The sequence below is a fragment of the Prunus avium genome, chromosome 7, assembly GCF_965620075.1.
Source record: "Prunus avium chromosome 7, drPruAviu1.hap1.1, whole genome shotgun sequence".
NCBI classification, from domain to species: Eukaryota; Viridiplantae; Streptophyta; class Magnoliopsida; order Rosales; family Rosaceae; genus Prunus; species Prunus avium.
Window position 1 is genome coordinate 3711881 of NC_142290.1, and position 11893 is coordinate 3723773.

Below are 11893 nucleotides of genomic sequence, written 5' to 3' on the forward strand. Positions count from 1 at the left end.
GGCCTCAAATGGAGGTTCAACCAAATGTCTTGGGTGCGAATCTGCCTCAACCGAATCTACCAGCTGGTGGTAACCCAACCCTAGCAGTCAATGTTCAACCGATAGGTAATAACCCATTTGTGGCGACCAACCAATTCCAGGGATTCCCGCCATATAACCAATTTCGCCCACAAGTCCACCAGGGGGCAGGACTTAACTTCGTTGGACCTCATATTAACAAATTCGCCGGAATCGGTGGATGGAATAATCTTGGTGGGAATGCGAAGTTGAATAATCCACTACTGGGAAACCAAGCGATCGACCGAGGAGCGATCGAACAGATGATCCAAGATATGGTACCTCATGTTTGGAGGATTGGTAGACCAGTTTACTAGAGGCCTTATCCGGAGCATTTTGATCAAGAGGAGTTTCCACGAGGATTCAAAGTTCCGAACTTTGCACTGTTTTCAGGAGACGGACTTCAGTCGACCGTGGAGCATATTGGCCGATTCACGGCTCAATGTGCTGAAATCGGACATCGTGAGGCCTTGAAATTAAGGTTATTCCCGAGTACCCTCACGGGGGCTGCTTTTTCATGGTATGTCAAACTTCCTCAGAACTCCGTTCCAAATTGGCAGACCATGGAGCAAATCTTCCATGAACAATTTTATTGGCCAGAGTCAGAGGTTTCGATGGCTGACTTGGCCAAGATGCGTCAAGGATCAAATGAGTCAGTCCAAGAATACTTGGGGAAGTTCAGAGAAGCAAGGGCTAGATGTACGGTCAACATGCCTGAACATGAGTTTGCAAAGTTGGCCCAAGGTGGATTATTGCTCGATCTCCGGAAGAAGTTTGAGGGTATTGAGTTTCGCGACATTTACGACCTCCTACTTCGGGTGGATCGATATGAAGCTCTTCTAAAGGAGGAACAACAAAAGAATCGGCCAACATCTCGGCCAACCTTTTATAGAGATCTGCCAAAACCTTCCACATCTAGAACCACAGCTGTCCATGCAGTGGATGTTGAAGATATGGACTCGGAGGAAAGAGACGAGGAAGTCTTCCTAGATGAAGAAGGAGAGTTGGCTGGGGTAAACTTGGCTGAAATCGTGGTCAGCGAACCACACGTATGCAAGGCTTTGTCCAAAGCCTCCAAGGATCAGAGACCGACGACGGTCCAGATTTCTAATTTTAGCGGAACCTCACAAAAGGGAATTGGGACGAAGTCCTATACCTTTGACATTTCGAAAGCCGAACTAATCTTCGACCAACTTTTAAAAGAAAATATGATAAAATTGCCTAATGGTCATGATATTCCATCGGCTAGCGAACTTAGAAAATAAGACTTTTTGCAAATGGCATAATGTATGGTCTCATGCGACTAATAATTGCCTTGTTTTTCGAAATGTTGTGCAGGACCTCATTTATCGAAAGACCTTGAAATTTCCGGAGAAAGCTACGATGGGTGTCGATCAGAATCCGTTTCCTAATGCTCAGGCCAACATCGTGAATGCTAACTTCCCAAGGCCAGATCAACCTCGACCAAGGTTGGACTTGGGTGGTTCTGGGAAAGCAGCGGCTAAGAGAAGAGCAAGGGAGACCCAAGTGGATCCTAAGGCGAAGGGTAAGGCCAAGATGTATCTAGAAATGACTAAGACTTTAGATGAAAAGACTCCAATCAGGGAAGAACCTCCCAAGGCCATTGTGTTATGCAGCCGATGTCAATGTGAGGTCTCATTGGAGTAGTTCCACCAAAGCCCAAGGAGCCATCCAAAGAACCGACTAGGGAGTCGGCCAAGGAGCATGTCCAGGCAAGTAGACTCAAAAGTGAGGGGAAGAATATGATGAGAAGTCCGGCCAAAAATTACGGCCCACATAGCCCAAGGGACTTGATGGAGACAATGCCGAACAACCGACCATTACATGAGTACCAAGATAGGTACGAGAGGTCACGATATCAGCCTAAGAGAAGAAATCAGCAGATGCCTCTAAGGTATGAGGATGTTGATCCGCTGAACCCAAGCCGAAACCAAAATAGAAGCATGTGGGTTTCAGTGGGAGAAGGAAGGAATCGAGATGTGGCTTATGTATCAAGACCTCGCCCAGCAGATGGTAGTGGTGTTCCGACGTTCAAGATGCCAAACACCAAGGTAGGTCAGTGGTATAGGAGTAGAGGTTCAAAGCTTCCTCCAGTACCTTTAAGCAAAACTCAAACAAGAAGGGCTCAGAGGAAATATGTTGCCTCATGTAATGCGGAGTTTGAATGGGCGGACGAGAGGCAAGCCCAACTTAATCGATTAGTTGAGCTTCGAGAAAAACTTCGGCTGGAAGAGTTGGGGTTAGCCAAAGCCGATGCCGTGGCTTCGTAGATAAAAATCCGCCGACAATGGGCAAATGGCCAAGTTGTGGTGACAGCCTTAGATGAGCCAATCTTGGAGTTGGAGGCTCATTTGAGTGGAGCTTTTGAAGCAAACAATTCCAAGGCCAAATCTAGTGGGCCAACGAAGGGGTTGGATGACAAACCATCAAAGGTTGAGAAGTCTAGGAAGGTTCAGTTGAAGGCCAAGCCTCCAGTCCTCAAGAATCAAGTAGCGACAAAGGTGGTATCAACATCTGAGGTCGATGAGAAAAAAGAAAATGACCATGAAATGGTCGAGAATGTTAGGGGAAAGCCCCAAACTAGAGAAGACAAGCCAAAGGTAGAAGAGGACCAAGTCATGGTCGATGTTCAAACACCTGAGGCGGAAGAAAAGGCCGAGGCTACGACCGATGTTGAGGCCACAAAAGCTTCAGAAAATCCAGAAGGCACTTTGGCTGACGACGAAGAACTTTATGGGGAAGAGGAAGAGTATGGTGATGATGAGTACTTCGAAGAACTTACAGAAGAAGTTATGGAGCAACTAGCTAAAGAACGCACGGAAGAGATGGCCAAGTTTGAAAATGAACTAAAAGTGGGCAAGGCCAAGGTGAAGTTTGGGGACTTCGATGAAGTTGAAGCCATGGTCATCACACTTCCCTTATTTTTCGAGGCTCAGCCAGGTCAACCAAATTCCATGGATGGGGATGTGTTCGATGAAATCGAATCCATGGTCCAGATGGGAGAACCAAAGGAAATCGAAGTGATTCGGGAAATCCCGAAGGCAAAGGTAGCTCATCCTCAAATCGTGGTTCCAAGTTTAGAGAAGGAAATGCCGAAGAAGGTGTGCTACGAAATGCTCACTAAGAAGATGGCTTCCCATCTTAAACCTCTATATGTGAGTGCTCATTTTGATGGGATTCCGGTGAGCAAAGTTCTAGTCGACACAGGGGCCACGGTGAACATCCTCCCAGCCTCGGTGATGAAGAAATTGAAGAAGAGTTCAGACGAATTAATCCCGACCGAGACAACGGTCAGCGGCTTTGTGGGAGACACCACAAGATCGAAGGGGATCATCCCACTCCAAGTCAGAGTAGGAGGAAAGGTCAGGATGACAGCCTTCTTCGTGGTAGAAACAATGGCTCACTTTAGTACATTGTTGGGTCAAGATTGGATCCACGGAAGTATGTGTGTCCCTTCCTCGCTTCATCAGACTCTACAATTTTGGCACGAGGATGGGAGTGTGGAACTAGTTCAGGCCGACTCACGGCCTTTCATGGCTTCAGCCAACACAGTGAAGGCCAGATTTTATGAGGATGATCTTGGTCTTCTTTATTTCACAGGGTCAGATAAGAACGGCCGACCTACGGGAGTCTCGGCCCAAAAATTGATAGACTTGGGGTCACATGATGCCCAAGCAGATGGGGAGCGCCCCACGATGGCTGATTTCTTCTCTCTCAATGAGTGACACGACCATCGAGGAAGAAAAAAGAGCCGCGGTGGAAGACACTTTGAGACGGCTATATGGTTTTTGGGCCGAGAGAGCAGCCGAACATGGGTCCACTGCTCATTTGGTGGAATTCCTTCACAAAGGTCCGGAAGATGATGCACTCGAACTTGAAGAAGTTGAGTTGGCGCCAACTGAGATGGATGATTCAAAGGCGGAAGTCCAAGATCCATTATTGGAGATCAACCTAGGAACGGAAGACAACCATCGGCCAATCTACATTAGTGGCCTAATGGAGCCAGAGCTTCGGACCAAGATGGAGGAGCTTTTAAGAGAATTCAAGGATTGCTTTGCTTGGGATTACACCGAGATGCCTGGATTGAGTCGTGACTTAGTCGAGCATTGCTTACCAACAACGGAGGATTTCAAGCCCTTCAAGCAGTCACCTCGTCGAATGTCGACGGAAGTAGAATTACAGGTTAAGGAAGAAATTGTAAGGCTTGTTAAAGCCAAGTTTATTAGGCCAGCTAGGTATGTAGAATGGCTTTCAAATATTGTACCTGTAAAGAAAAAGACTGGAGCAATAAGAATTTGTGTTGATTTTCGTAATCTCAATCTTGCAACTCCTAAAGATGAATACCCCATTCCTATGGCTGACCTCTTAGTTGATGGGGCAGCCAAGTGTTCGTACCACTTGTGCAAAACCCAAGGGAAGGTATCGTATAATAGTGTAGCTCGGAAGTCCGAGTGTCGTATCCACAGAGAGCAGGTGTAAAGAAAATAACAGAGATGAAAAAGAACAAGTGTGATTGAGAGGTAGATTTATGCAAGATTTGATTTAGAGAAAATTTAATTGATTAAAACACTAAAGCATTGGGATTCCACTTTTAACATAAACATGCAACTCTTAATAATTTGATCCACAAAATATTTTTCAATGTAGTTGTTCAAAATAATTAAAGCTCTTTTTAATTTCCTTTAGAAGTATTCTAAGCATAACTTGTACCATTGGCAACAAACTATCAAAAAATAATCTTCATCAAAATTCTATTAATCCTTAGTAATTCTCTTCTCTTTTAAAAGCATGAAAGTTTTTACTACACAATGGGAAAAACATGATTGAACCCATGAAATAGATTATCAAACATTCATCAATTAATTAAAAAGAAAACTACAAATTCCATTTGAACAAATACTACAAAATCACATTAAAGCTTAAGTTTGGATCAAACTAATAAAAATTACACACTTATATTGAAAGCTTTCTCCCTAGCCTTAGCTAGGGAGTTAGTTCCCCATAATAAAATAAAACTTAAAACAGAAATTAAAACTTAGAAAGATGGAGGGAAGAGAGAGAAAGCTCAAGAATTGTGGAGCTTGGTGTAGTTTTACAATGCCGTAGCTCCACCTATTTATAGGAGGATGGGAGCAACTCTAAATTCATTAAATCCCTCTATTCATGAATTTAATATGTCTTCCACTTGCCATCAAACCAATTGCCAAGTTGCTTCCTTTAATTAATTCATTGTGATGATGACTCCTTATCTAAATTCTTCAAAACTTTCTTCCACTTGAACACTTTATCATGCATTTCCATACTTTCCTTCGTGCCTTCTCATAAAAACTGCAGCAACTTTCCTCAAATTGTAGCTAGATAACAACTCAAGCATCATCATTCTTCTTTGCATTCATTGGTTGCAAGTAGTCAATTTGAACTTCTCCTTCATTGTTTATTCATTCTTTCTTTATTTCTTCAATGATGGAAGCTTGCATGCATGTCCTAGAGCATAGATACAATTGATTGCTTCTTCTTTTCATTTGGCATTGAACCACACGTTGTCTTGAGCATATTTCCTTCACCATGGCTGCACACATTTTCATCTTTCTTCTATCTTCTTTTCTTGCAACACATTACTTATTCCTCCTCCTCCTCATGCCATTGGTGGAAGACACTTAATATCTACAAATAACCACTCATTAAATATAAAAACAAGATTTGGAATGAAACAATAAAAATACTCTAATAGATTTACATGAAACAAAAGAAAATACTAACAACTATAAATTTAAGGATAAAACTTGTATTAATTTTGTACTCATCACCAAGCATGAAATCTTATCCTTTATGGATGGACACTCTTGCTATAATCAAATTTTCATAGCCGAGGAGGATATCCACAAAACAGCCTTCAGATGTCCCGGGTCTATTGGAACCTTTGAGTATGTGGTGATGCCATTTGGCCTCAAGAATGCCGGAGCCACATATCAACGGGCGATGAATGCCATCTTCCATGACATGATCGGTCGAAACTTGGAAGTTTACATCGATGATGTAGTTGTGAAGTCGGAGTCAAGGCCAGGTCACTTGATTGACCTTCGGTCGGCTTTCGAGAGAATGCGAAAACATCAATTGAAGATGAATCCAAAGAAGTGTGCCTTTGGGGTTTCAGCTGGAAACTTTCTAGGGTTCTTGGTGCACCAAATGGGGATCGAGATAGACAAGAATAAGGCTAAGGCCATCATTGATGCGCCACCCCCGAAAAATAAGAAAGGGTTACAAAGCTTGCTAGGCTAAATAAATTTCCTTATGAGGTTTATAGCCAATTCACCCGGGAAGGTTGAACCTTTTTCATCTTTGCTAAAACTCAAGGAGGAAGAGAAATTTAGGTGGGATGAAGTCCACCAAAAGGCTTTCGATTCTATCAAAGAATATTTGACCAAACCATCGGTTCTCATCCCACCAAAACGAGGCCGACCCTTGAAGCTTTATATCTCGGCCTCAGAAAATTCCATTGGAAGCCTTTTGGCCTAAGACAACGATGATAAGAAGGAGCAAGCGGTGTATTACCTTAGCCGGATTCTAACGGCCACCGAAAGGAAGTATTCACCGATTGAAAAACTTTGCTTGGCTTTATATTTCACAGCGACCAAGTTGAGGCACTACATGTTGCCTTCCACGGTTCATATAATTGCCAAGACTGATATGATAAAATACATGCTTACTCGGCCAATTATTAGAGGTCGAATAGGAAAATGGACGATGGCCTTGGCTGAGTTTACTTTTCGTTACGTACCACAATTGGCCGTCAAGGGGCAAGCTTTGGCTGATTTCTTGGCCGCTCACCCTTGTGTCGAAATAGAAGACATGGACTATTTTTTGGTCAACACGTTGAGTCTATTCCCGTGGCGTCTCTATTTCGATGGATCTCGAACTTCAAACATGGGTGAAGCAGGCATCATCATAGAATCACCCCAAGGTTTCCGAACTGGATATTCATTCCAGTTGGACTTTGATTATTCCAACAATCAAGCCGAGTATGAGGCTTTGATCATTGGGTTAGAGATCGTGAGAGAACTCAGAATAAACAATGTCGTAATTCTTGGGGATTCAATGTTGGTTTTGAAACAACTATTTGGAGATTACAAGGTGACCAGCCAAGCCTTGCTTGGCTATCATGCTTTGGCCAGCCAAATGATCGAGGATCTTGATGAAGTGACTCTTACTCACCTAACGAGGGAACACAATTCTCAGGCCAACGCCATGGCCCAATTAGCATTAGGAGTATAAATCTCCGAAGGACTCTCTGAAGAACTTTCAAGGTAGAGAAACGATCTCTTTCTTCTGTTTTTGAAAAAGGGATTTCACCGGAGGTCATGGTGCTAACCGTAACGCCGGATGATTGGAGGCATGATATCGTATCCTATTTGAAAGCCCCAAACGGGCCACATAGCCAACAAGTTCGGCGGAGGGCTCGATATTATGTGATAAGGGACGAGATACTCTTCCGCATAGGCTCCGACGACTTGCTCATGAAGTGTTTGGGCAAGAAAGAACAACTTATAGCCATGACTGAAGTCCATGAAGGCATATGTGGAGCTCATCAAGCCGGCATCAAGATGAGATGGCTTTTAAGGAGACATGGCTATTATTGGCCAACTATCCTCAAAGATTGCATTGAGTATGCCAAGGGATGCCAAGATTGTCAAAGGCATGGTCCGGTTCAACATGTTCCGGCTGGACCTATGAATCCCATTGTGAAGGCTTGGCCTTTCAAAGGTTGGGCGATGGATGTGATCGGTCAAATTTACCCAGAGTCGTCCAAAGGCCACAAGTACATCTTGGTGGCCACCGACTTCTTCACCAAGTGGGTGGAGGCCGTCCCGCTAAAGAAGGTAACCCAAGCCGAGGTGTTAGAATTCATCGAGAAAACCATCATCCACCGTTTTGGCCTACCTAAATCTATCATGACTGATCGAGGAACGGCTTTTATGGGGGAGGCTGTCCAAGCAGCCGCAAGAAATTGGGGGGGTTAGAATAGTTCAATCCACTCCATACAATCCTCAATCGAATGGCCAAGCTGAGGCCAGCAATAAAGTTATAAAGGAGATCTTGGGAAAAATGATAGAGAATAATCCCAGAGAATGGCATTCCCTCCTTTCTAATACTCTATGGGCGTATAGGACCTTAAGAAGGTCTGGTACCGGAACGACACCATTCGCCCTCACATATGGCCATGATGCCGTTCTCCCCCTCGAGATATCCGTAAGATCATTGAGGGTGGCTCGTCATGGCGAATGGAGTAAGGATGAGTACAACCAAGCCATGACGCAAGAGTTGGACGATCTTGATGAAGTACGGTTGGATGCCTTGGACAAGCTTAGGGCGCAAAAGGAAACGGTGGCCCGAGCATATGACAAGAGAACTAAGGCCAAAAGTTTCGGAGTTGGAGATTTGGTGTGGAAGACCATCCTTCCTATTGGATCTAAGGATTCCAGGTTTGGTAAGTGGTCTCTGACTTGGGAAGGCCCATTCCTCATCCACCAAGTTTTAGGGAAAGGAGCCTATAAGCTAAGTGACCGAAATGGGCGAGCCCATGATGCTCCAATTAATGGCCGATTTCTGAAGAAATATTATCCTACAGCTTGGGAGATGATGGAGAAGTAGTCTACCAGAACATTCGGGTTTGGTAAAGTTAGTTTGTTATACGGGTAAGACTTTTGAAGTAAAGCAAAATGAATAGCCCGAACAACATCGTATATATGGATATGTCAGTTAAGCCATCTACAAAATAGGCCCAGCAATGGCCAAAACATCCATCGGATTGAAAAAAGCTAGCTTTATCATATATGACAACAACAAAATGTAAGTCTAGATAGATACAAAAAGGGCCAACTAATGGCCTAATACATGTCTAAACATCGGGAAACAAGCTACGAAGAGCAGTCCTGAAGCTCTCACATGCGCTCTCTCCAGCGGATAAGGCAGATATGATGGGTAGCTTCCTCGCCTCAAATGACTTCACCGCAACTGAGTCCTGGCGAAGTTGAGCCTCAAGAGGCCCATAACTCCGAATATCCTCGGAGACCTCGGTGAGAATGGCAGCCCTCCTTTCCTGAAGCTGCCTGATCTGCTCATCAATATTCCCGACCTCATGCCTTTTCTTACGACCAAGCTCGACCTTCTGCCTAATAATGGCACTCGTCGAAGCAATATGCTGCTCTAGGGCCTCGCCTACCCTTAGTTCCTCTCGAAGGGAAGGATGAAGGGGAATCAATCTCGCCACCTCTCCAAAGAGATGCATGATCGTACGCACTGTAGTCTGGTCAGGAAAAAAGCCGGAGCTCACCAATGCCTCAATAGCGGCTTTGACCTTGTCTCTCTCATCCTGGTCGGCCAAGGATATGCAATCTCGATCTCTGTAGGACTGAAGTAGGGCCTCAACTGCGGGATCTGAAAGCACCACAGCCATAGTCGAAGAAGTGGCATGACGAGTGGAAGCCTTCGCAGTAGTGGCTGAAGCATCCCAATGATGGAGATAAGCAAAAATGTCGCCAGGGGCCTGCCAATTAGATTATATGAATATCAGAAGTCCCAAATTATGGAAAAAAGAATTGAGGGGATTGGCAAATGATGCTTACATGGTCCAAAAGCGACTGAATAAGGTCATCTTGGTCTGTCGATGGTGGTTGATCACCGCCACCCTCAACCAAAGCTCCAGCTGTACATGCCTGAACGGAAGGGGGATCGGGCATAATAGGTTCTCCAACCTAGCATGAGATCGAATGAGTTGAGAGAATATTTAAGCATTGAAAAGCAAGATGTCAAGACATACCTCATGTCGATGATCTGTCAGAATAGGTATGGACACATCTTATGATGGCTGAGGGATTCATGATGCAAGCCCGTCGCTCAATGCGACTGAGATGGCCGAAAGTACACCACTGGCAATGGCCGTCTGATCGGTTGAAGTAGTCTGATGATCCACAACATTCACCAAAGTGAGAAAATGTAAATTTTCGAAAGACTTTGGAATATGTAAAAAATAATGAAGCATGTGGAATTACCTGAAAAATCTGACCATCTGTGGAATGATTGTTTGGGTCTAGAAGATCTGAGGTGTGATCTGGTAAAACTTGAACTTCATCTCTAATTGTCGTTGGGTCAACCAAGGTGGTCTCAAGACTAAGAGAAGCTACCTAAAACGGTTCAAAGTTTTAATAAAGGGACCGGGGGCAAGTTGTCAAGTAAAAGAAATTCGATGAAGTTGAAATACCAAGATTACCTGATGATCTGGAATATGGGAAGAGTCATCAATGACGCCATGATCAGCCTCATGACTTCCTGATGGCTGGATGACTTGTTGAGTCTCAGCCATGATAATATCCGGGTTGGTGGAAAGGTTGGCATCGATAATCTCAGCCTCAGAAGTAGCAGTCTGTCCACCAACTTCAGCCTCGAATATGGGAATTCAAGATTCCTACATTTAAACCGCAAGCTGAGAAAATACCAAGATTAAAGTGGAAAATGTAGTGAGAATGAAACTTACCGGAATGGCCGAAGAAGAAACGGCTGAGTGAGTGGCCATAGTCGAGTGAGTGGGGTTGGGTTGCTCTGTTATCCTACTCGAGCCTATAAGGCCAAAGTTCAATTATAATTATTTAATAAATTAATTAATAAATTTATTTTATTTTTATTATTATTTTTATTTAAAGGATCGTACCTGGGGGCAATGGGTTCCTCAGGATCTTTCTTGGTCGAGCTAGGATTGTGTCATTCGCTAGTGGAATCTCAACATCATAGCCGGAGGAGTTCCGATCTTCTCCAACATCTGAAAGAAAACATCGAAAATGTTGGCTTCTAAAAACACCCAAGATTATATGGGAAATGGCCAGAAGTCCAACAAAAGTTGGCTTACCTTGTGTGGAGGGAAGTGGCCTCTTCTCACCTTGACTACGATTGGAGTCGGCACTCGCCTCTTTTGTGGCTGCAAAAGGTGAAGATGTTAGTGGACTAATAGTCAAGGCTAGCATATATAAAAAAACAAAAAAGACTAAAAGTTTACCTTGTTTAAAACTATAATAAGTCGAAGAGCAAGCACAACCCCAGAAAATCTTCTCCATATGGACCTCAGAGGGTTGGGAAAACCAAGTGGCTGATATTTTTCCCCACCAAGCCTTGAAAGATTCGGTGATGCCAAATTCGGGGTCGCGGGTCTGGAAGTTGAAAACTTTGACCAGCTCACGATTAAAGTTTACCACGGAATTCACCTCTTCTACTTCCTTAAAAAAGACTCTCCATGAGAAGAAATAGTTATGGGAGTCAACCATGGGAGATGGAACACCCTGAATAAAACCCATATGACGACCAACGGCAGCAGGATAATAAACCTCGCAGCTGCAAGGGTAATGGTTCCCTTTGTTCAATGCAAGGCCATAAGGAAGATCTCAACTGATTAAGATGCTTGCCCAAAGTTCTCGTCGTTCTTCCTTGGTCCCAAGTATGGGGACACTGGCAAGGTCCAATGCCAAATAACCTGGATAACGATGATCTAAGCACATGTATAACTCACTAGGTGACCTCTGCGAACATCCGTAGAAAAATCGGAAGCAATCCTCAACGTGGTGTTTGGGCAAGGGGAGGCTAGCAATCGATTTTCCCAGAAGCGAGTCACCCCGGAATGTGACATTGGTTGGACCCAACTCCGGGAAGTAAACTTGAAGCCACAGCTGAAAAAACCAAATCGGGCTTGAAGGGTTGCATGACATGGGTTTGGGCAAGACAATATCACGAAGACATCTGTAAAGGTAGGCCAAAAATATGGGACCCAAGG

The 11893-nt window shown here is 44.1% G+C and overlaps 1 protein-coding gene across 1 annotated transcript; it reads left to right on the forward strand.

The window, feature by feature from the left end:
- Positions 1-8181: 8181 nt before the first annotated feature.
- On the forward strand, positions 8182-8727 carry LOC110757908 (uncharacterized). Its single transcript, XM_021959661.1, has one exon. The coding sequence runs from the start codon at positions 8182-8184 to the stop codon at positions 8725-8727; it is 546 nt and encodes a 181-aa protein (XP_021815353.1).
- The last annotated feature ends 3166 nt before the right edge of the window (positions 8728-11893 follow it).

Excerpts from the sequence above, each read along its gene's own strand:
- LOC110757908 (XM_021959661.1), top strand. The coding sequence starts at position 8,182 with ATGATAGAGAATAATCCCAGAGAATGGCATTCCCTCCTTTCTAATACT.